This window comes from Aotus nancymaae, unplaced genomic scaffold (assembly GCF_030222135.1).
Source record: "Aotus nancymaae isolate 86718 unplaced genomic scaffold, 86718_ANA_hifiasm-v0.15.2.pri h1tg000041l, whole genome shotgun sequence".
In the NCBI taxonomy this organism is placed as follows: domain Eukaryota; kingdom Metazoa; phylum Chordata; class Mammalia; order Primates; family Aotidae; genus Aotus; species Aotus nancymaae.
This window is the reverse complement of record NW_026988455.1, coordinates 30,187,008-30,213,173: the sequence shown is the minus strand read 5'-3', so window position 1 is coordinate 30,213,173 and position 26,166 is coordinate 30,187,008. Positions and strand designations below refer to the sequence as shown.

General features: G+C 41.3%; 1 protein-coding gene across 5 annotated transcripts in view; it reads right to left on the bottom strand.

Annotated features, from left to right (window-relative positions):
• The window catches only part of FRMD3 (FERM domain containing 3), a 297,724-nt gene that overhangs the window by 72,348 nt on the left and 199,210 nt on the right, over window positions 1-26,166 (bottom strand). For all 5 annotated transcript variants that reach the window (XM_012472145.2, XM_012472144.2, XM_064361621.1 and 2 more), the window contains 5 exons: window positions 23,740-23,863; window positions 5,040-5,127; window positions 3,322-3,410; window positions 1,954-2,017; window positions 1,017-1,105 (listed from right to left, as the gene is read on the bottom strand). In XM_012472145.2, coding sequence (XP_012327568.1) covers window positions 1,017-1,105; window positions 1,954-2,017; window positions 3,322-3,410; window positions 5,040-5,127; window positions 23,740-23,863 — 454 coding nt within the window. The remainder of the gene's footprint in view (window positions 1-1,016; window positions 1,106-1,953; window positions 2,018-3,321; window positions 3,411-5,039; window positions 5,128-23,739; window positions 23,864-26,166) is intronic.

Here is a 26,166-nt window from a genome sequence, read left to right as displayed (position 1 = left end):
TCTCACTGTGAGGGGCAGGGGGACTGAGCAAAAGCCACCTGGAAGAGGCCGAAGCGTGTACAGTGCCGATGGCCTGAGCGGGGCTGGACTAGGTTCCTAGCTGCGTCCACTATCACTGCCCTTCCGGTCAGCAAGTGTCTCTCAGAGGAGAAGATGGAGCTCCATGGACAGATCTCAGTTTGAACTTCTTTTGAAACCTGAGAGCTTTATAGATGGTTTCTGAAGTCTTGTCCAGCACCTATTTCTATCATCCTAGGCTCTGGCAGCATTCATCATAAACCTTTAGCTCTGTTTTCAATACACTGAAGCCTTCTTACTATGAACACAGGTGATTCTCTGCCAGAGGCCTCTTTTTCTGGTTGTGAAAGCACATCCAACCCATACTCAGAGTAAGCCAGAAGTATCAGAGAGTATTAACTCTGGCCCCCAAAGCAGCCTTCAACCAAAATGAATGGGGAATTAGTAGATAAACAGCCTCACCTCTGCCCATCAGCAGGAGAACTGTGAGGTATATTATACCATGTCCCAGAGTTCCTAAGAAGATCTGAGCCTAGTTGTCCATAGTAGTGACCTGTTCAATAATATGCCTTATATTGCTTCCCAATTTCACTCCCCAACTCCCCTACTGGTAGGTCCATTGATTACATCCCAAATAAGCTGCTTGCACCAGTCTCTATCTCAAGGTCTGCTTTAGGGGAGAGGAGGAGGAGGAGGGCACTAAAAATTGATCCTGTGACATATTTTATGGAAATAGCAATTTGAAATACACACACACACACACACACACGCACAGTGGCCCACAGTCATTCTATAGGAAACATTCAACACAGAGCTCAGGACTTGGTCAGGTCAACAAGTCAACAGTCACTGGGAGTCACCCTGCATAAAATTTTAATTTACTTGAATATAATTTTTAAAATTGTATTAAACAAAATAAATATGCAGCCATTTGCAGAATACAAAGAGTTCCATGGGTGCTTTTAAAAGCTATACTTAAATGAATAAAACCCACTTACTTATAAAAGGCCTGGTTTTCCACTCCACACTTCCAAAGATGTTTGCAGGCAGCTGGTGTTGAAGTATGGAATGCCAACATGGCTTTTTTCTAATTAAAAAATAACAAAACAAGAAAAGGCACATTCAACACCGTTTAGATTTTCCATGGGGTTTCTTTTTCAGGTGTTTACCTCTTTGTATCCTGCCTCCTATCACACGGACTTGAAGTAACAACATATAGCTATGTTCTTTACAGTGTTGTTGACATGGTATTCACCCCTCCCTCACCCTTTGCAGATAGCACTAATGTGTCTAGGTCCTGTTTCTGATAAAAATCAGTTTCACAATCTTGCTCGACACTCCAGGCATCGTCTACCTCTCTATCACACTTGAATTAGCCTTAAAACATATTTGCCATCCTTGAGGAACTAGTACTTGGGTTGAAAACTAATGTCAAGAAAACCTGCAGATTTCTAGAGCTAGCTCTGAGGCTTAATATTTTGTTAATGGTCTCCTCACAAATGCATTCTCTGGTGCACCACAACCTATATCTAGTAACTCCTTATTTTAATCCTCTCTGGACTAATAAAGCTCTATTTATAACAATCTAACAAGCACAGGTTGTTGATATTTAGCTTTGTAAGTATTCTTTGTTTCATATGTCTGTATCTTGGCAAAAAGAGGTAGGGAGCGTTTCCATCTTTTATTTCCAAAGTCTATCCCGGTCTGTTTTGCACACAGGGGTGTACAATCAGCATTGTGCACTGATTTTATTCTTCAGTGCCCAAACCCAGTACTCATTTGTTGACTTCTAAAATATTTTCAACATAAAGCTTTCATTATCATCAGACACTTCAAAGTCATGGTCTTCGGTGACTACAATACTAAAGGCATATTTTATTCCTGAATCTCTCTCACACACACAGTAACAGGCAGTTAGAAAAAGCAGTATCTGACCTCCTTCTGGATGCCAATCACATAAAATGTCTTCCCTTCAAACTTCAATTTGCAGACATCTGGCCTAAGAAAAGAAAATCTCTGGGTGAGAAGAGAAAACGTGGCAGCTAACCAAGGTACCTGGCATTCCCATAGGAATCTGACTGACTCACAAATGCCAAGCAGACTGCAACGAAACAAGATATTATCTTATCATTGGTGAAGGTCTAATGGGCAGCGAAAAGCCCCAAGTGAATTACATAGCAATTCTCTTCCCAAGAGAGGATCCATACACAGCTCAGAATTATTCTATTTACAGTCAGGCTGCATCTTTCTTCCCAGAAGCTCTAGTGTTCGTGAACATAATGACCAAAACAGTATTAATTGCCCAGCCCACTTAGCAAGGTGGAAAGAATGTGGTTATTTCAGATTCAGTTAATGAACTGATGTGGATTCACAGTATCTGACTTTCTTCTCCTTCCACATCCATTTCCAGGAAGCAAACCCACTACACTGCAAAATTTTCACTCCTGCTTTCCCTGTTTACAAAAGAATCGTGTTCTTTTATATTGGAATTCCCACTCTTTTCAGCAAGGATGGGTTTAAATAGAAACATGTGACCCAATTCTGTCCAATTAGATACATAGCAAGTCTCCTACAGGGCTTCTGAAAAAGTTATCCTTGTTTGAAATGGGAACACATAGAAGGGGCTGCTCTCCTCCAGGCTCTGGGCATTGCCATGGGGAGATGTGCAGGCTAGTTGCATGCATACCCATCTCAGGAGCAGGAGCCTCAGGACCAATGCCCCTGCCCGAGGATGGCAGAGAAAAAAACAAACAGACCTACATCCTTCCTGGCATTTAAGTTAACAGACCATAGAACTGCTCCACGTTTGCTCTGTGAATTGATCAGTCCTTTTATTTGTAAGTCAGAGTAGACATTTCTGTTACCTTTTGCCAAAAGCATCTTCATGGATACCCCGGATAACAAAGGGTGAGTTTGCATCCAGGATTCAATAGAGGAAGAGAGTGGAAAAAAGTGAGTTGGGGAGAGTGGGTCCTTAGTTCATGGGAACTCACAGCTTTACCCTGCCCTGACCCGCCTGTGTGTCCCCCTTGGCCACAGCAGTAGAAGCTACTGGTAAAGAAACACTGATACTTCTTTTTGAAGGCAGAGCCCGAGCCCACGCCTCCTGAGTTGACTCCTCAGCTTGGCAAATTCAAGTCTCCACCAAAAGCAACCTAGATGTTACACCCCTTTATGATGAAGCTCCCAGGCAAGGAAATGGATACCAGGCATTCTACTGACACTTGCCCAAGAAGCCAAAAAGGGTATGGAGGAATCAAGATTAAGAAAAATGGAAAGCCAATTTTCCAAAAAGGCACTCACCATTTTATCAAATGGATTCTCTTATTTCCCTGGAATACCACAAAGCCTGCAGCTGTGAATCCTAAAAATGTTGTTGTGCCTGTTGAATCCTGAAAAAAAAATAGAAAAACCATTTAGATTGAGGAAAACAAAATAAATGATAACCAATATACTTATTTATCCTCACCCTAGGTTAATTTCAGATTAATTCCAATGATTGTAGCAATAAACTAAGTTTCTGAGATGGAAATTAAGAGCAGGCCTTTCAAAGTCTGGGCAAAGTCCAGGAATATGTAGCTTTTCCCTTTAAGGAATGGACCTTCTGCCCTCTAGGAACCCCCTGGAAAAATATAAATTAGTCCCAAATCACTATGTCTACCTCCAAGCGTCTTCTGGGGCTGTCTGTGTTCTAGGTCTGCTTTGTAATGTGAGCAAACTGTTCTTGGTTGCCATTAGCACTCTAACATGATAAAACCAAAGCCCTGAGAATCTAATCTTGATTCAATCCCTCACAGGATTTCTGGCAATTTCAGTATAAAAATATCTCTAGAAAACCTTACTGTGCTTCCAGCCTAGACCAGGAAAACTAAGTATCTCGTAGATAAGTAAAGGCAAAGGAATAACAACACAAAGATAAGTCAGTCTCCAAGAAATAAATAAAACAGAGTTCAAATTTCTGCATAAAAAATAATTCACTGAAATGAATAAACAGATTAATACCATTCTAGGAAAGGGCCGCTGGTAAATATTCCAACACATTGCGTAGGCAGAACAAGAGGATGAAAACGCCAGTACGGACAAGTATCCCTGGCTCTCCACCTTCGCCGCACATTAGAAACATCTGCGGAACCTGGGCTCCACCCCTGCAGATCCTGATGTAATTGGTGAGGGATGTGTTCTGGAAGCAGGTGCTTATGAAGCTCTCCAGGTGCTTCCAATGGGGATCCTGAGCTGAGAGCTACAGGACTAATGCTTGATCAAACACTATTAGGCAGTCCAGTCTGGGAAAAGAAATGTGCCACTAAAACTCAAAAACTTACCTTTAAGAGCCCAACTGATATAAATGCTTACTTTAGGATTAGGACTAGTGTCTGGCTGATACATAATCTAACATATGGAAAGAAGAACTTTGCTTTAATGAAACACTTCTGGAAAATGTGTCTACAACTATTGCCTTGGAGCTTGATAATAAGGCAGATTCTCCAGCTGTCCCCCAGAATTCTGATTTAGTAGCTCTGGGGTGAGGCCCAGGTGATTCTGATATAAGTAGTCAGTGTTTCATCCTTGAGAGAAACGCCGTCAAACGTGAGTAAAGGAAAAAATAAAAACAAGTGCTCCTGATGCTAAAATGCAACTTGAAATCTTTCTTTTTCTTTTCTTCCACTTTCCCAGTTTTTAAGACTGCATTGTTTCTGGCAATGGCCTTGAAAGTAAATGTGTCAGGAACCTGTAACTCCTCAGGGGCCAAACCATCCATCTGATGAGTGAATCCATGGATGTTAATTTCGGAAAATGTGGCTACTACATAGCAATCAGTGAGCAATTGGAAGACTCCAGTGGAGAAAATCAGCTGCCAAAACATGGAGCAGCAGCCCACTGTTGTCCCTTCCGATGCGGGACTGTGGGCCAGGCTGTGGGAAAGACTTAATAGCGCTCCTCCAGGCCTGCACACAGATGAACTCTCTTTGGGGCAAAACAATCACGATATGGTGACCTGCTGTGCTGTGAGGGGCAGTTACCTTGCACGGGTGAGGATCCACCCCATAGGTTTCCAAAGTGTGAGCTTTCAGGAGCAAGTTAAATTCAGCAACTGGTGGGTTCTGCCCTCTAAAATCACACAAGAAAAGTTCAGGAAGTTAAAATGGAAAAGAATAGAAACATGGAATCCCTTCATTCAATAAAGTATGGTGTACTAAGCTAAATAAAAACCCTTACATAAATAGTAACCGGTAAGACTGATCATTATTTCTCACCACAAGGAGTCCTTTGCGAAGGAACCCGAGATCCTGTTCTCTAGCTAATTGTTCCAAAACAAACCCACACGCACTCTGAGTACTCCAGTGACCAGTACAGTTAATCAAGGTTATCAAGCTACCTATAAGTAGGCCCTTGCAAATTCAACCTTAATACAAAATAAAACTCAGCATCTGTTCTTCATGCACATTTAAAAACATTATCCAGGGTAAACGGCATGCCTTCTTGCTCAGGGTAGAAAATGCACAATCCTGTTACCCCATCAACAAGCCTAAACAGAGCCATCAGGTCCAAAACAATTGTCAACCATCCCACAGAAAGCCTTGGATTTCAAAAGGAAATCTCAACCACTAGTCCTGGCACTGCCCTCCAAAGTAGTAAACAAGGTCTTGGCCTCAGGGAGAAAAGGGCTACAAATATAGATGACCGTGAAGCCCTTTCAGGGCTAACATCGAAACAAAGATTACGCAACATTTCAAAGACCCCACTTTGACTAGTATTAATATCCTATGTGCATTTTAGAGAATCTCAATCATTCCCCAAGGATAATTATGTAATTTAACAACCAGAATTTGCTAAATAAAACAACAGGAATTCATTTTATTTACAAAATGTAAAATTATATTGCAATATTAAATCTATCTCCACTTAACTTCCTCCCCAGAGATAGATGGACCCCAAACCCATCCAGACAGTGAAGAGTCCTCATGCCTCTAAATCAAAACAGTATCCCATTTACTTCTCCCTAAAGCCTTTCACAGTCTCTTTACCTTTAGAGCACTGGAGTTACACTGATACATCTGATGTCACTGTGATATGTCTAGGGAGAATCTTTATTTATTCATCATAATCAGCACAGTGTAGATTATTTTAATCCAACAATGCGTATCTTTGACTATTTCTTGATTCTTTTCTTCCCTTCCCCACTTCCTCCACCACTCTCTCTCATCTCCTTTGAGAGGCCCTAGTAAATGGATTTTGAAACTCCTAGGTTGATTTTCCATGTCTTTTAACCTTTGTTTAATTCTTTGTATCTCTCTTTTGATACTATGTTTGGATTATTTAATTCAAATGTCCAGCCTGCTAATTTATTCTTCAGATGTGCACATTCTACTGCTTCTCTCGTTGATATGTTTTTTTAAAATATCAGTGAGATATTTCATTTCCAATGTAGTATCTATGTGGATTTTGAAATAGCACCCTATTCTCAGCCCATGATCACGAATTCCTCTTATCCCTCTGAGGGTACCACTTCCTTTCTATTAAGGCCCAATCTTGTTGGCTGCATTAATGCTGCTTTCTTGGTGAAGGTCATTTTGTATGCTGACTCAAGAGTCTCTAATTCATGGAGCTGTTTCCTTAAGTGTTTGGTGGACTCTGTTGGACTTTCATTTTTATATTTGATGTATCAGCCTCCAGAGGTTGAGGGAAGAATGGGATGTGCCATGTAAAAGAGCATATGACATGATTTGGATTTGTGTCCACACCCAAATCTCATATCGAATTTTAATCCCCAGTATAGGAGGAGGGGCCCTGTGGGAAGTGACTGGATCATGGGGGCGGATTTCTCCCTTGCTGTTCTCAGGGACAGTGAGTGAGTCCTCACAAGATCTGGTTGTTTACAAGTGTGTAGCTCCTCCTCCTGCTCTCTCTTCCTCCTGCTCCAGCCACCTAAGATGTGCCTCCTTCTTCTTTGCCTTCTGCCATGATTGTAAGTTTCCTGAGGCCTCTACAGCCATGCTTCCTGTTCAGCCTGTGGTATTGAGGCAATTAAACCTCAACATTACCCATTCTCAGGTAGTTCTTCATAGCAATGCAAGAATGACTAATATAGCATGTATCAGTAACTTGATTTGGGGCCTAAGGTTCTAGTTCTAGGCACACACAGGGTACCTTCCACTCAAGCCTGCTACTGCCCATGTCAGCACAAAGGCGGGTCTTTCCTTGCAATTCTTGTGATAGTGAATGGGTCTCATGAAATCTGATGGTTTTAAAAATGAGAGTTCCTCTGCACAAGCTCTCTTTTTGCCTGCTGCCACCCACGTAAGATGTGACTTGCTCCTCCTTGCCCTCCACCATAATTGTGAGGCCTCCCCAGCCACACAGAACTGTAAGTCCAACAAACTTTCTTTTGTAAATTGCCCAGTCTTGCGTATGTCTTTATCAGCAGTGTGAAAACAGACTAATACAGCATATATTACTACAGATTTCTGCATATTGATTTTGTATTCTGAAACTTTACTGAATTCATTTATCAAATCTAAGAATCTTTTGGTAGAGTCTTTAGAGTTTTCTAGATAGAAAACTATACCATCAGCAAACAGGGATAATATGACTTCCTTTTTCCCAACTTGGATGTCTTGTTTTTCTCTAGCCTGACTGCTCTAGCAAGGACTTCCAGTACTATGTCGAAAAAGAGTGATGAGAGTGGGCATCTTTGTCTTGTTCCAGATCTTAGAGAAAATGCTTTGAAGTTTTTCCTGTTAAATATGATGTTTGCTGTGGAGTTGTCATATATTGCCTTTATTATGTTAAGATATGTTCCTTCTATGCCTGGGTTATTGAGGATTTTATCATGAAGAGATGCTGAAGTTTATCAAATGATTTTTCTTCATCTATTGAGGTGATCATGTGGTGTTTGTCCTTAATTCTGTATGTGATGTATCACATTTATGGATTTATGTATATTGAACCATCATTGCATCCCTGGGGTAAATCACACCTGATCATGGTGTATTTCCTTTTTATGTGTTGTTGGATCTGATTTTCTAGTATTTTTTTGAGGATTTTTGCATTTATGTTCATCAGGGATATTGGTCTGTAATTTTCTTTTTTTGTTGTGTCCTTCTCTGTTTTGGGTATCGGGGTGATACTGGCCTTGCAGAATTAGTTAAGGAGAACTCTCTCATCTTCTATTTTTTAGAATAGTTTCAGAAAGATTGGTATTAGTTCTTCCTTGCATGTTTGCTAGCATTCAGCTGTGAATCCATCTTGTCTTGGGCTTTTTTGTTGTTGTTGAGAGATTTTTTTTATTACTGACTCAGTCTCACTACTCATTATTGGTCAGTTCAGAAGTTTTATTTCTTCCTGGTTCAATTTTATGAGGCTGGAATTTATTCATTTCCTCTAGGTTTTCTGGTTTGTGAGTATATAGCTATTCACAATAGTCTCTGATGATCTTCTGTATTTCTGTGGTATCAGTTGTAATGTCTCCTTTTCACTTCTCATTGTGTTATTTGGATCTTCTCCTTTTCTTGGTTAGTCTGGAGAATGGTTTATCAATTTTGTTTATCTTTTTTCAAAACAAAAGAATCAACTTTTTGTTTGGTTGATCTTGTGTATTTTTTTTTGTCTCCATTTCATTCTGCTCTGATCTTTGTTATTTCTTTTCTTCTGCTAAGTTTGGGTTTAGTTTGTTCATGTTTTTCTAGTTCCTTGAGGTACTGTGTTAGGTTATATTGTGATCTTTCTACTTTTTTTGATGTAGGCATTTAATGCTATAAATTTCCCTCTTAGCAATGCTTCTGTTGTATATCACAGGTTTTGGCATATTGTGTTTTATTTTCATTTATTTCAAAAAATTTTTAAATTTGTCTTAATTTTCTTATTGATCCAGTGATCATTCAGGAGTATGCCATTTAATTTCCATGTATTCGTATAGTTTCAAGCATTCCTCTTTGTACTGATTTCTAGCTTTATTCTGCTGTGGTCTGGGAAGATATTTAATACAATTTTGATTTTTTTAACTTGTTAAGACATTTTCTGTGGCCTTATATATGGTCTATCTTGGAGACTTTTCCATGTGCTGATTAAAAGAATGATTTTCTGTAGTTATTGGGTATAATGTTCTGTAAATGTCTAAGTCTACATGGTCTAAAGTCCAACTTCAGTTCAGTGTTTATTAATATTCTGTCTTGATGATCTATCTAGTACTGTGAGTGGGGTGTTGAACTTCCCACTATTATTGTATTTCTGTCTATCTCTTTAGGTCTAGTAATATTTGCTTTTTTGAGTGGAGTACACTGATTTTGTGGCTTATATATTTAGAATTGTTATATCCTCTTGAGTTTCAGTTCACTTTAGTCCTTATCTCAAAGCAGCCCCTAGCAGGGCAATGGGTATTGTCCTGGGCATGAAAAAGAGAGCCTAGTTTCCTTGTCCCTTCTCAACCGGACAGTGGTTGCAGCCATGACAACTTGAACTCAGCCCATGATGGAGTGCAGCCCAGTGTTAAACCCTCTAAATGACATCTATGGCTATGACCAGGGAGAGCAGGGCTCTTCCCAGGCAGGAAATGTGGACAAGAAGCTCTGGAGAGTATGGTCCACTCATATCTCAGTCTCATAGTAGCCCATTGCAGGGCAGTGAGTATTGTCCTATATACAATAGGAGAGCCTGGATTCCCTGTCCCTCCTTGGCCAGGTGGCAACTGCAACCACATCAACCCAAACAGTCCAAGGTCAAGTGGCAGCCCATCATTAAACTCTCAAAATGGTGGATTGGGCCTGAGAACAGAGAGGGTGGGATCTCTCCCAGGCAAGCAGTGCAGACAAGAAGGTGTGGAGAGTGCAGTCCACTCACATCTAAGTCTCAACAGCAGCTCACAGCAAGACAGTAGGGATCCTCCTAGGGGTGTGTGGAAGCACTCATTCTCCTCTCCCCTCCTTGCAGCAGCACGGCAGCAGCAGCCATGTCTGTAGATCTCCAGTAGCTAGGCTCTCAAGATGTTGCCCAGCTGAAGCTACTCTAGGCTCGGATGCCTGTGGGATTCCATGTAGATTCTCTCTCTGGAGCAATGTCTCTGTGCAATCTTTAGGCAGCTCCACGTGTCAAGCCCAAGGCCCTGATGGGTCAGAGTTTCTCCCATAGCCAAGATCATAAAAGTTGATCGCTGGAGGTTTTTCTCTTACTGTTTCCCCATGTCCAGGAGCCTCTCCTGACTATCAGTCAGTTCCCAGCTAGGCACTGCCTCGAACCCTCTCCTTACTTCTAGTGCTTCCCATCTCCTCTCTGGTAAATCCTAGCAGTCTCTCCTAGATGATCTGTTTGAAATGGCTCTACTTATTATTATGGCTCTTCTCCATAGAGGAGGTACATAATCCTGCATCTAGTCAGCATGTTCTATGCTATCATAAAATACAAATTAAAACTATGAGAAACCACTAACATCTCCATCTGGTAGCTACAGTTAAAAAGACTAACAAAAGCAAGCGCTGGTGAGAATATACAGCAAAAGAAACCCTCATAGACTTCTGGTGGATATTTGGTAGAACTAATCTGGAAAACTCTTTGGCATTATCTACTAAAGTTGAACATGTTTACCCTATAATACAGCAATTACACTCATAGTTATATATGCAAGAGAAATTAGTGCATGTTGCATCAAGAAATATATAGAATTTTCATAGTGATGCTATTTGCAATAGCAAAACTAGAAAACAACTCAAATGTCTATCAACTAAGTAGAATGAATAGACAATGAAATATACAGGTATGAAAATTGCTGACTTAAAGCTACATACTACAAGATGAATAAATATCATAAAAATAACATGAATAAAAGAAGCCAAATGCTACTGTTTACATATTTGTCCCTTCCAAAACTCATGTTGAAACTTAATCTCCAAAGCTACAATAGTAAGAGGTGAGGCTTTTAAGAGGTAATTGATTTTATGAGGGTTTGACTTCATGAATAGATTCAGTTAGCTATGCTCATGCCCTCTTGTCATGTGATGCCTTCTACCACTTCAGGACTCTGCAGAGAGTCCCCACCGGCATGAAGGCCCTCACCAGATGCAGTCCCTAGACCTTAAACTTCCAAGACTTCAGAACTGTAAAAAATAAACTTCTTTTCTTTATAAATTACCTAGTCTCTGGTATTCAGTTATAGTAAGACAAAACACACTAAAATATCAGATATAAATGGATATACACTGTATGATTCTCTTTCTATGGCTTTCAAAAATGAGCAAAACAAAACTAATGTGTTAAAAGCCAGAGACATGATTACCTTTGGGTTAGAGGGAGAAAGTAACTCCTGGAAAGGGCATATCAGGGACTTCTGAGATGTTGCCAATTCTCTATTTGACCTGGGTGGCAACTTCATACATGCTTGCCTTATAATAATTTATTGAGCTTTACATTTGCACACTTCTCTGACCCTGTGTCATACTTCCATTTTTAAACATTTAAGAAAAAAAATAAATGAAAGCAGAAAGGATATGAAGCACTGGGAACCCTGGGAACTCTCACCTATTGTTGGTGTGAACATAAGGCAGAGCAACTCCTTCAGCAAATAAACTGCCATTTCCTAGAAAAGTTAAAGTGCAAACTCTGGCAAGTTCCACACTTAGGTTTGTACTTACACTAGGGAGTCCTGCACACGTGCCTTAGGAGAAATATTCAAGAAACCATAGGAACTGTGCCTGCAATAGCAAAATCCTGGAAGCAACCCAAATGTTCAGCAACAGGAGAATGAATACATAAAACATGGGAAGTTCATATGATAGAAAAGTAATTACACAGAAGTGAAAATGAAGGCCTATGGCTGTATATATCAATGTGGAAGAATCTCATAAATACAATGTTGATGCGGGAAAAATGAGACACGAGAATACAGTATAAGTCCATTTACATGAAAGTGAAAATAGGCAAAACTGAATCAATATATTATTCACTAATACATTTATAAAAGCAAAACAAGAGAATAAGCAACCCAAAATTCAGAAGAGCGTGCCTATGGGAGGAGAGGGGGAGGTGGTCTGCGAGGGAGGAGATGGGGAGGTGGTCCGGGAGGGGGGAGAGGGGGAAGTGGTCTGGGAGGGAGGAGAGGGGGAGGTGGTCTGGGAGGGGGGAGAGGGGGAGGTGGTCTGGGAGGGAGGAGGTGGGAGGTGGTCTGGGAGGGAGGAGATGAGGAGGTGGTCCGGGAGGGGGGAGGGGGGAAGTGGTCCGGGAGGGAGGAGAGGGGGAGGTGGTCTGGGAGGGGGGAGAGGGGGAGGTGGTCTGGGAGGGAGGAGGTGGTCTGGGAAGGAGGAGGTGGGAGGTGGTCTGGGAGGGAGGAGATGAGGAGGTGGTCCGGGAGGGGGGAGAGGGGGAGGTGGTCTGGGAGGGAGGAGGTGGTCTGGGAAGGAGGAGGTGGGAGGTGGTCTGGGAGGGAGGAGATGAGGAGGTGGTCCGGGAGGGGGGAGAGGGGGAAGTGGTCCGGGAGGGAGGAGAGGGGGAGGTGGTCTGTGAGGGAGGAGAAGGGGAGGTGGTCTGGGAGGGAGGAGAGGGGGAGGTGGTCTGGGACAGAGGAGAGTGGGAGGTGGTCTGGGAGGGAGGAGATGGGGAGGTGGTCTGGGAGGGGCACACAGGAGACTTCAGAGCAGTTGGTGATGTTCTCGTTCACAAGTAGTGTTAGGGGATCATGGATGTTTTTTCACTTATTCTTTAAATCATACACGTATTATATATACTCTGAAAATGCTCTTTTATATATTATGTATTTTGTAATGATTAAAAAAACACACAATTTCTGCCTTTTTAATAAATGAATCATTGAATGAAATATTATGCAGTCCAAAAGGACCCCAAGCTAAAAAATATTGATCAGGAGAATAATAGATACATATGCAGAGCTATCTTGGACTAAACTCTGCAATTCCAAGCAGCATAACATTTTTTATTGCCAAGCAATATACAAATTTTTTTCACTTATCATTCAGAAAGTTGAAATCGTTATCTTCATTTTGTGGATGAGAGTTCTGACACTCAAAGAGAAAAATAACCTGTTCAAGGTTATTGCTCAAGGTCAACTTGCTTTTGCATCCTGCATTTGCCCTCAGTAGCCACGTATGAGCAAATGCAGGATGCAAATGCAAGCTGACCAGGTTCTGGAGTGCTTGTCAGGGCTGGAAACAACATCATTACCAATATCTTATGGTCAAGAGCCATCTACCTGCTCTCCTGCATGCCACGGCACAGCATTTCAAAATGACATGGTTTCTATCCACCTCGTATGTTTTTAAAAAGTAAGGCAGATAGAACTGGAGGCCATTAGTAACACAGAAAGAGAAAGTCAAATACTACACATTCTCATTAATAAGTGGAAGCTAAATAATGTGTCACATGGATGTAAGTGTGGAATAACAGACACTGGAGACTCAGAGGGGGAGGGAGTGGGAGGGGTGAGGGATGAGAAATTACTTCATGGGTACCATGTACACTATTCGGGTGATGGTTACACTAAAAGCCCATACTTCACCACTATGCAATATATCTATGTAACAAAATGGCACTTATACTTGCTAAATCTATTTTTAAATTTATTCATTTATTTGAGACAGGGTCTCACTCCATCGCCCAGGCTGAAGTAAAATGATGCTATCTCAGCTCACCGCAGCCTCAACCTCCTGGACTCAAGTGCTCCTCCCACTTCACCCTCCTATAGCTTGGACTACAGGAGCATGCCACTACATCTGGCTAATTTTTGTGTTTTTTTTGTAGAGATGAGGTTTCACCATGTTGCCCAGGCTGGTCTCAAACTCTTGGGCTCAAGTGATCCTCCCATCTCAGCCTCCCAAAGTGCAAGGATTACACAGATGAGCCACTGCAACCTACCTAAAAAATTTGTTCAAATTAAAACTTTTTCAAATTCTAAACATTGCAACTTATCAGTGATAAGGCAATTCATTCCAGGTGATTGATACTCAGATCTGATTAGAGAACAGTGATATCTCCATTTTAATCTGAAACTCAAACTAAGAATGGGTTTTACATTTGTACATGGTTTAAAGAAATGAAAATAATAATATTTCATGACCCATAACAATTACATGGCATTCAAATTTCAGTGTCCATAAATAAAGTTTTATTGGATTATCATCACACCCACTTGTCTGCATATTGTCTATACATGCTGTCTGTCACGCTGCAATGGTAGTAGTTACAATGAAAACTGTATGCTCTAGAAGGCCTAAAATATTTGCTAGTTGACCCAGTATAAAAAAAGATTTTCTGAACCCTGATCCGGGTCCAGAACCCAGGAACAGGAAATCACAGAAGTCATGTCTATTTGATTCTACAAAATGAAGGTATTTCTGTAAAAGCAGTACCTACCTCCAAGATTTGATGCAAAGATTAAGCAGGTAACAGATGTAAAGCAGTTAGACTAGCGCCTAGCACACACTATGTTCTGTCCTTGCCCTCAGACTACCATGTGTTCCCTTGCTAGCCCTGCGTTCGGCTGAAGTCAGAAATACTCTGCTGAGGGGAATGTCAGGCAGGATGTCAAGATATCTGCCACAAAGCAAAGGCCCATCTTTAAAATAATTCTCAAGTAAGCATTGTTTGCTTTGGGCTTAACCCCAGATCTCCACTGGCTAAGCATTTAAAAGACTTAATTGGAAAAGTCATACGCAGGGAAAAGCTAACTGCTATACTCAGAAAAGGCAAAAAGATCAAAACCAAAGGAAAACAGGCAGAGACCCTGATAGGACTGGAGACTCCTGAGGCCCAGACTCACCAAGGAAGAAACGCTTTAATGATCCATTTTTTCAGGAAGACACTGAGATCAATTAAATAGAAATGTTGGAGTTTTTTTCTTGAATCTCCCACTGAGCATCTGTTTCTGACAAAAACTCTGGTAATGGAAAATAATGATTTTCTATCTTTCAAATATTGCACCAGAAAATGTTCTGCTCAAATTAATAGTGTCTCTAATGAGACATTTAAAGGTAGAGACCAGTGATTAGTTGAATTCTTTTCAAAGAGCTAACAATTCTCCAAAGATAGGCTTTTCTAACATATGAGGTCAAGTAATTGTGTAGGTAGCTGTAAATCTCCCTTCTGCCAGTTTTGAGTACTTCTGGACAAAAGGGAACAATCTCCCTTGTATTGATTCTCTTTTAGCATACCGTTACATAAAATACAAAACCAGACAACATCCCAGGAATAAATGCCAATTATTAGTGGACATTAATTGTGAAATAAGATGTGAGTCTTGCTAGAAATGAGTGGAACTGTTTGGAACACAGCTGGCAGGGAAGGGGGTGGTTCTGGCTCCCTCTGACCCATCTGAGCCTACGAGCTCTAGAATTAAACTCATGGGCAGAAGACCAATGTAATGGCATAGAAAACCAATATAATGGTCAGAATTCTCAATTTGGCTTAGATTACACTTTGCTGCAACTTGGTTACAACTTTACTTAAATTTAGCTTTGTTGGAAGATAAGATTTTCCACATCACTGGCTTCAAATGTTTGGGAGTGTTCTCAAGACTTGCCCTTCAGCAGGGCTTGGGACCTCAGCACTCAGAGACTGCAGGGAGCTCTCTATGCTTTATAGCATTCCTGTGGACCGTGGGCTGGAGGGACATTCCTTTGCTCTTCAGTCTCATCCCTGGGTCTCTGGACTTCAGAAGACCTTTCTCCTCCCTGTCATCCTGTCTCCTGCCATCAACAACGGCTGCGCCACCCTAGGCTGAAGGTCTGGAGTGCCTCTGGGGGATTCCACTCAGCTCTCATGCTGGTTAAACGTTTGCCTAGTTGCCCTTAGCCCCGACCTAGGGCATAATCATCCTCCTCCTGTCACTCCACCAGAAGTGAAAGCAGCTGTGGGTCTCTACTCTCCTAAGAGGGACATTCTGGATTTTAGTACTTTTAGGTCTCTTTGCATCTTCAGCTCTCAGATGGGTTCAGAAAATATGATTTTGTAATTTAGCCATCTTGTTGGTGTTATTTTGGTGTTGAGAGAGATCAATATCTCATGCCTTTCTACATCCTAAATAGAAAGGAAATGAGAGTTCCTAGTCTGTCATTTCCATTCTTTTACTTAGAGAGGGGCATTATCTCTTGCAAACCCTTTAGGGACCATCTCTATGCAGAGCATTAGATAAAATGATGCAAATGTGGGTAGCTGCCATGCTATGAGGGATAGTGGTAACACCCTGGGGCCATGCAGGGACAAGGCTTATAGAAGAGCAGCAACTTAGAAAGATAGTAGAGTGCAGGGTACGGAAATGCAAATTTCAGGTCAAGTTCTATTGCTTCATAATTGTGTAGCCTTGGATAAGTCAATTTCTCAGAACTCTGTTCCCTTATCTGTTAAAAAAAAGAAAATGGTGGTTGCAAACTCAATTTGAGGAGAAGGTAAATTGGCAGAGCAGGGTTGGTGGCAATTCAAAGGATTCTTTTTAAGAGGCATTGCTGCTGAGTGTTGCCACACTGAAGTCAGGGAGCCATGTGACCAAACCCCCCAGTTGCAATTAAAGCCAGAACGTTATGGCAACTGGTTCTTTTAGAGCTATTATTTGGCTCCAATTACATCTGGGTCATAGTGTTGTCCAAGGACTGTCAATTTATAACTCCTGCTTTGGACTCTAAGGATCCCTCAAGCATGGAAACTGGCTGTCAGATTTCTTTGCTATTGGCTAATAACCTCTTGATAGTCAAAGGCCCTAAATGGTAGTCAAAACTGTCTTTGACTAATAAAAATTAGGAGGAAAATTAATTGTTTCTTCATGAATTATTTGGTAGATAAAATCTTTCGAATCATGAGGTCATGGGAGAGTGTGGATGATGAAGGAGACCCCAGCTTGGGGATGAAATAGCTGAAAATCTGGTTCTAGGCCATCCCACGCCACTACAGTGCCCCATGCAAAGCTGCCCCTTCAATAAATATTTGTTGTATAAATGGATGGATAGAAAGATGCATGGATGTATGGATGAATTATAAATGGATAGAAGGATGGATAAATATCCTCTGGATAAATACACTGTTATAGTCTCATTGAAAGTTCAAAGCATCTTTGGCTCTATGCATAAGTTAGAATCACATGTGAGCTATAATCAGAGAATGTATTAAGGAATGACTGACTCCTACTTTTAATAATATAACCCCTCTCTCCTTCTGGTGTGTGTTTGTTTGTTTGTTTTGAGACAGAGTTTTGCTCTTGCTGCCCAGGCTGGAGTGCAATGGCACGATCTCGGCTCACCACAAACTCCACATTACAGGTTCAAGCGATTCTCCTGCCTCAGCCTCCCGAGTAGCTGGGATTACAGGCATGTGCCACCACGCCCGGCTAATTTTGTAGTTTTAGTAGAGACAGGATTTCTCCATGTTGGTCAGGCTGGTCATGAACTCCCAACCTCCATTGATCTGCCCGCCTCAGTCTCCCAAAGTGTTGGGATTACAGGCGTGAGCCACCACACCCAGCCTACCCCTCTCTTCTTATTCATGGCCACATTGCACTTTGGTAACATTGCTTTTTCCACCTTACGGTCACAATAGCTAGATTTCACCTGTATAAAAAACATTAATAGCTTCGATGTGCACACCGCTTGTCCCAGCCCATCCCTCCCTAGAAATGTCCCTTACTCGAGGCCACAAAATGCAAGAACTTCATTTTTACAGCAAATGAATTTGACGCCAAATCAGCCCATCTTCCGCCTTCCTAAGAAAGGTGCTATACCAAATAGCAATAAAAAAATAGAAATTGATTTAATAATCTACCAAGGAGAGAGATTCTATGAGTTTGGAAGGGACTTGGAAAGGGAAATGATACAGGGAGAGGGAAGATCGATGACAAAGAGAAAATGCACCTTAAGAAAGATTGGGGTTGTAAAATAACTAGACATTTATTTCTCATCTTCTTTTTACACAATAAACACACTTCTCAAAAATGACAAAAACATTTCTTAAGAGGGCACTTGTGATCTATTCATCAGAAGCAAAGGTAGAGGATATTTCTCATGTAAGGGAATTTATTTCTAGAAAGCTAGACATGTTTAAAATAACTCCATTTTTTTAAACTATAGCCATGGCACATGATTTACAGAGACTATAACCTTTAAGAAATAGAGATAATTACTCTGTTTAAAAATCACGCTGTGTCATTCTTGCTTCCAGCACAAACCTCACTGCCCTGGATCATTATGGTGGTGGCTAGTTGGATGATTTTCCTGTTCTTTAAGGGCAAAGATTATACTTCATCAAAACTGCTTTACTGCCAATTGAGTCTTTTGAATATTTAAAAGCTGATGACCTATGACTGAAGTTAATGCAAATGTCTCTGTCTCTAATGAGAAACCTGATAAACTGATGATGAGAGGAAGACTAGCTGAGTAGAAATTCTAGGAAATACCTCCAGCAAAGTCTATCAGGGTTCTTTATGGTAAAAGCAATCTTATTCTTGATCTTAAACTCCCTCTGCGCACCCTCAGGACTAATGGAATGGGTATTTCTTCTTACCCCAGATGGCTTTGATTAAAGCTGTGGAAAATAGAAAACAAGAGGGACAAAAAGAACAGAGGACCATCATCTGTTGGGGTTGCAGCAATGGCTTCCTCCAGTCACTAGAGGGCTCTAGAGGGAGGAATAACCTATTTCTAAATCAGTCCCAGGTAGGACCTCATCTCTGCACACCAAGCTTAAAGTCTGAAAATTGCAAGAGATTCTTTTTCACATATAGTTTTAAAAACAAATATGGCTCCTGATGACTTAAAATTATCTACAGAGGCAGGAGAGTGAAATAGAAATTGATTCCATACCTGCTCTGCCATGTGTTTAGAACAGGAGTCAGCAAGCTAGGATCCGTGGGCCAAATGTGGCCTGCCACCTGTGTTGCCAATACAGTTTTATTGAATCATGGCCCACTCATTTATGAATTGTCTATATCCGCTTTTGCTTTACCAAAGCATGAGTACCTGCACTAGAGACCATATGACCCAGAAAGCCAAAAATATTTAACCCTTACCTAGAAGAATCATTTAGCTCAGTGGGTTATATAAGTGATATATTTCCATATTATCTAGTGCACGTGATATTAAAAGGCCCAAAGATGTCTCTATAAAAATCTTTCTCAATGAAACTCTATTAGCTACACATCTATTAGACCAAAATCCAGAACACTGACAACACCAAACGTTGGCAAGAATGTGGAGCAACAGGAACTCTCATTCATTGCTGGTGGGGATGCAAAATGGTACAGCCACTTTGGAAAGCAGTGTGGCATTTTCTTATAAAACCAGACATACTCTATCATATGTAGAGCAATCATGGTGTTTGGTATTTACCTAAAGGAGTTGAAAACTTATGTGCACACAAAATCCTACACACAAATATTTATAGCAGACTTGTTCATAATTGCTCAGATGGAAACCACCAAGATGTCTTTCAGCAGGTGAATGGATAAACTATGACACATATGGACAATGGAATCGTGCTAAAAGGAAATGAGCTCTCAAACCCAGAAAAGATACAGAGGAAACTTAAATGCAAATTACTTAGCGAAATAAGCCAATCTGGAAAGGCTACATTTTGTATGATTCCAACTATGACATTCTGGATAAGGCAAAAACTATAGAGACAGTAAAAAGATCAGTGGTTGCCAGGGGTTAGGGGAGGAGGAGGAATGATTTTTAGGACAGGGAAACTACTCTGTATGATACTATAATGGTATTGGTATTGCAGTGGAATGATACTATATATTCATCCAACCCATAGAGTGTACACCAGGAGTGAACTCTAATGTCGACTATCAACTGTGGGTGATTACAATGTATCAATGTAGGTTCATCAGTTGTAATAAATGTACCACTCTAGAAGGGATACTTGATAATGAGGGAGCCTATGCATGCGTGGGGCAGGGGTATGGAAGAAATCTCTGTGCCTTCCTTTCAATTTTGCTGTAAACCTAAACATCTCTTTAAAATAAAAAATAAAAAAAGTCTCTTTAAAAAAGAAAAACAACTCTATTAGTCAATGAGGTTGTGAAAGCCATTAAGGTTTACCCACTGTTTCCAGCTCATACTACCTTCTGAACACCATAGAATTGCACTTCCTTGATGCTGGGTGACATCCTGGGACTGGTCCTGATCAGAGAGTTGTAAGTAGAAGTGATATGAATCACTTCCGAGATGAAGCATGACCTTCCAGAGCTCTTTTCCTTGTGACTCAACATCTGGCAAATCCAAGTTTTTGACTTCCCTGAGTGACAATGATGGGCAGAGTCCCCCAGCTGGCTTCTGATGGGCACAGAGCAGAGCAAAGAAGAAGCCTTTCTTTCTCTAAGCCACCAGGCTTTGGGGGTTTGTTTCCTCAGCAAAATCTAATTGATCTTGACTGATACAGAGATAATCAAAAACTATAATATGCTACTATAATGGCAAAACTGTGACTTCTCCCTACCCTACCTCCTCCAGTACAGTCAAAGATTCAGAAAAAGAAACATTGATCCAAGAATGAAATTTTACCTTCAGTCTTCAGTCATCAATCTAATTTAGTTCATGAAAACTCTTCTTAAAATCTTGGTCTTCTTAAAACTCCAAGGAAGAATGAATCAATCTCAATCTCTCTTCCTCTCTCTCTCTCTCTGTCTCCCCTCCCCCAAAAACTCTGTTATTCATGCCTATCTATCAGCCCATCTTGGTCTGACCTTCAAGCAGTGTGTAGCCTCCCACAGAGGAAATTTCTTCTTTCTCTCTGATTAGTTTTCTGCCACGAATGGCAGCTTTTGTTCCTTTCTCAGAGATCATAGGAGCAGAATAATCCTAATCAATAAAAAGGCTGGGAGAAGGTTGTGAAACCACCCCCTCCCCAGGCAAACATGTTGATCTCCTTGTTAATCATCATTTCTGCTAATATTTAAGCACCTACTGTATTTTATTTCTCTGCTGGTTCAGAGAGGAGACAGGAAGAAGGAGGTTATTTATTGGGTCTCTCAAACCCCAGCAAAGACCAACTGGAATCCCCTCAGGAAGTCTTCAGAACAGCAGTTCTATCCACCCACCACTATCCCTGGCTGTGTGGGAGGGTCACGAGTGTTGTGGTGACACTGGAGAGCAGGATGGCCATGCCTTGGCGCAGCCTCACACAGGTCTCCTCCATCCATGACTCCTTCCTGGCATGGTCAGGTGTGCAGAGTAATTCAACCAAGGCCCAGATCTGTACACAAGATGCACAGCAGTTTCTTGACCTGTGTGTGAAGGGCTGGCGGCACCCCCAGAGCACCTTCAGTCTCTGTAGTAGGTTCCCACCAGATGCAAGAAAGCTCCTCTCCCTTGCACTGTCAGCCTCCTCTGCTCTTCTTGTCTTACCCTCCAAACCAAAAATATCTCTCTGATGCACTGATGCTGAATGAAATACAGGACTACTTAGAGAGAATGAGCAAAAATACACGGGAAAATACCCCCTGAAGCTGTCCTTGCAATGTAGTATGATTCCTGACAGGTTCAACCTTCAGGCATTTAACTTTGACCTCCTCACAAAGGCTTTCTGAATGTTACAAACGTGCAGGACCACATACGCCATAGAACAGCAGCTTTGATCAAACCACGGAACTTACTTCCCAGATTTATAACGTGAGACTGAGTGATGACCTTCTGTCTTCCCTGAGTGTGTGATGACCACTTCCAAGGATATCCGCAAACCCAGGTGCGGGCTCAGGATTCAAGCTACAGCTTTCTGAATGTTAATAAAACAACCTGGAATCTTCTTTGATTCACTCATTTTCTCATGAAACTGTGGATCACCAAGTCTGGCTGCAACACCTCTCATGACTCTCTTCTTTCCATTTCCTTTACTCTTACTCTTTTTCAGGTCCTTACCGCTTCTTGTATGAACACCAGAAATTACTAACTGGTGTCCTGCCCTGGTTCTCCATCCTCAGGCACTGCTGACATGGTGATCACCATGAAACACCCACCCAACTATCTGATTCCCTTTAAACACTCAACAAAGGGATAAGAGCATGGGCATACTTTGAACCAGGTAACCCAAGGTTCAAGTCCTGACTCTACTATTTACTCAGCACAAGTCCTTTAACCACGTCAGCTTGTACCTTCCTCATCCCGTACCAGAAAGAACAATAGCAGTCATCTAATAGAGTTTGGGAGAACCGAGTGGGACGATGCACTTAAAGCTCTTAGCGTGATGTTTTGGCATCTAGTAAGTAAATGCTCAATAAATGTGTATTATTATCATATGTTCCGAGCATTAGAGGCACTGCAAATGCAGGGCATAGGAAACCTTTCCATTCTCATCTCCTACCAATTCAAACAGTGGCTGCAACTCCTTCCTCCAAGGGTTCTCACCCTGTGCTCTTCAGAACACTGCTTTGCCACAAACCCCTCCACAGAAGTATTGGAACTTCATTGCTACCTCTAGTACACTTGTCTCCAAAACAGCAAGAGTAGTGAGAATTTCATGCATCTTCAACAAGGCTTTTCATCAGGAGACAATACTCTAAAGTTACCCACGTAGATGGAATGTTGCTTTCTGAAAGAGGTACAATGTTTTGATGTCTAATCATCTTTATCTCTAAGAATAAGCGTCATATTTTCCCAGCTGAAATGAGCTACCACCTTGAATGCCCTCACGTATACTCTTCCCAGATTCACCAGTAGAGGGCGCGCCTGCATAAAGGCGGGAGCTTGAGCAATTCCCTCACTTTGGGACAGATGTCTGTTCCAGAATGCATAATTCAGTGATGCAATTTTCTTTAAACTTACCAGAGGCCTAGAAGATGGAAGCATCTCAGCTCTTGCAGTTTTTCATCAACGCTTGTCATAACACAGCCCATGCTTGTTGCTATTACCAAAATGATTTTTTTTGGGCAGTTTGCACAGTATCTAAATTAGTTACAGACTGGACTACGTGAGTTACCTGAATTCCAAGTTGGCAATGATCCCTACACACATTTCATTTTATTACCAGAAGTCCACGTAGAGCGTAAGCATCACACAGTGCTTAAAAGCACAGACTCTAGACCCAGGCTGCCGGAATTCAAATTCCAGCTCTGATACTTAGTAGCTGTGTGACCCTGGGTAAGTTGTTTAACCTCTCTGTGTCTCAGTTCCCTCATCTGCAATATGGGAATAACCAATAACCTATTTCCTAGGTTGTTGTGGAGATTAAATGAGTTAATATGTGCAAAGTGCTTAGAACAGTGTTGGGTACATGGTGAATGCTACATGCAATTTGCTACTCCTACCACTTCTGCACAGCTATCATCGAAGCACTGCAGGTGAGAAAAGGAGGATCTGACACTAAATCTGTCTTCCTGAGAGCAGCTCAGCAAAGGGAATCTTGCCAATGGATTCTACTCTACTTGGAGTCAATGCTCCCAGCAACGGCCACAGGTGGGAAAAAGACAATACGACATTCAAATCAGAAAGGTTTACTTATTTACCTTAGATTCCACTTTCAGAAGCTCAGGTGGTTAGAAATCCGTATGTGTAAGAAAATATATGGCTGTAATAACTACTAATGCTTCATAAACAGCCACTCAGGGGACTCCACACTATTGAGATTGTTATTGACAAAGGACACCAGGGTGTCCTTGATGGCGCCCAGAAGAATTGTGCTGCCACCCGAAACAGCCTACCCATACATCACAAACATTCCTCCCTCACAATGTGACTTCCACATTCCCTGCAGTAAGAACACTTGCTCACCTTTATCATTTTCACAAACATCTACCCAGATTACCTCAGTTCATTTTTATGGATTTCCACTATTTTTCTTTCCAGCTTCTGCGACTGCTTGGGGAAAATCTCAAACTCACTGATGTAATTCTCGGGATGCTCATCAGGATCGTAATCACCAAGCTCAGCTGTAATGAGTGAAAAAATAAAGAGAAAGATTAAAAACAATAACATGAGCAGGGTGCATATGGAATGCCTCCTGCCATCCAAAAGAAGAAGCTGGAATAAGCTCTCCCAAAAAAATATATCTGTACCAGAGAAAGCCTGAGTGTCTAGAAGCTCACATTCCAGTTCAGATCAAACTGTGTGAGCTAGGGGGCTTCAGAATCTTCTCTGGGTCTCACCTTCTTTGTCAGTATAATAAAGGATTTAAATCACTGTTTCTCAATGGGGACACCATTGGCATTTTGGGGGCTGAGCAATTTTATTTTTTCAGATTTTCCAAAGAACTGTAGGACACTTAGCACCTCTACTCTTCAGGTACTAGATGTTAGCAGTTTACCCAGGCACTGGGACCATCAAAACTGCTCTCTCCCAGAAGTTAGTCTAAGAATACAGGATTTCAGTTAGATAGAAGGCATATATTCAAGAGAGCATTGTACAATATGGAAACTATAGCTAGAAAGAACACATTGTATACTTACAAACCATTGAGAGGGTAGCTTTTAATTGTTCTCACTACAGAAACAAATGCTAAGTATATGAGGTAATGTATATGTTTCTGAGCTCGACTTTACCATTTCACAACGCATGCGTATTTCAAAACATTAGGTTGTATACCATAAATATACATAATGTTATTTGATTTAAAATGTTTTAAATTTAAAAAAAACTTTAATACCCTCGCCCTACAATATTTCCAAATGCTCCCCAGGATAGGAGGTAGTACCACCTCTAGGTGGAATCCACATTCCTTGGGGTTCCATTCACAGCTAATATCCTCTGCATCCAGGAATTCCCTGACTGGAGCTGCCTGCTCTGAGGCTTATGCAGGTATGGCTTATTCAAGGAAAAAATCACAACAAGAAGGAACCCAGCAGGATTGCACTTCAAAACAAATTGATTGCTCTTCAAATTAAAGAGTATGCATCTAAGACAGAAGAGCATACCAGATTAAAGCTGTCACTGGGAACTAATGAGACATCAAAATAAAATCCTAAGCTCCCCAACAGACTGAACACTGCCCACACTTGGCCATGAGACCCCAGAGAACCCTTAAAAACTGAGTTCGCAGGCATGATGAGGTCAGACTATACCCCCTCCGTCGTTAATTGCTATTAGGTTTCCTACCCCGAGGGTTAAACAGAAATCAGTCCTTTTGAAAGACTGCACCACTGATATCAACCAATTGCCTGATGCTGCCCCTCCCTATGTGGTTTTGACACAGCAACTGACCAGCATTCCTTCCTGGTAAGAGACCACTGGCCACAAAGTGGTTCTGGCCAGTCCATGGAGGCTGTGCACACAGGGCCTTTGTGTCCTCTGCTTCACCTTTTGATGTATAGGCCTTAATCATAACACATTTAAATGTTAAGTTTCCACCCAAAAGTGAACATGGGATGCATGTTGCCTGCATGTTAGCCTACTATGCATGCGTTTCCCTTTTGCGAATAGTCATAGCTCCTACTATAACCTGTTGAACATGTATACTTGGCCACCCCATTCAGCATAAATCCTTGTCTTATTCTTCCCACCCTTGAAGTGCTTGTTTCCAGCTTCTGGCCAGAGGCTCCATTTCCCCACCTGTCAGAATGGTCACCCTGCAAGCTGCAAGCCTTTTTGAGAAATAAAGCTCTTCTTTACAAATTTACATACTTCATGATTCATCAGCTGACACTAACAAAGGGCACATCCAGAGGATCTTCAAGGGTAAAAAGAGAAATGCCTACACATCTGTGAGCACCCAGAAGGCCAAGCAGAAATGGGTGTGTGAACCATAGCAAAGGTGATGTCTGACATCAAGAACACTTGCTATGGGTTCCATGAGCATGCTAAGGAAAATGAGCCAGAAGAAGCACTGTCTCTGGAAGAAACAGAAGATATGGCCCAGGAGAGTAGACTAAAAATAGAGGGAAAATTGTATTAGAAGAACCTGATCACCAATATGACTTTGAAGAAGAAAAAAATGAGTGCATTTGAAAAATTACAGCCAACTCTCTAATGTGTATCCACTGTCCCTTCATTGTCACGTCATCCAAAGACTGGAAAAGGATCTAACCAGGAGGAAAGCAAAGCTCTTTAAAGCTTCTGAAAAAAAATCAAATTACAGAGTTCTTAAAACAACCTAGAATATACACCACAAGGAGGGAAGACTTCCAAAATAAGACTCAAAATAATATCAGTCACAAAGGGGAAACTGATCAATTTGATCATATCAAAATTTATTTCTGTTTATTAAAGGACATCAGAGTCAAAGTAATAGAGAGATGAC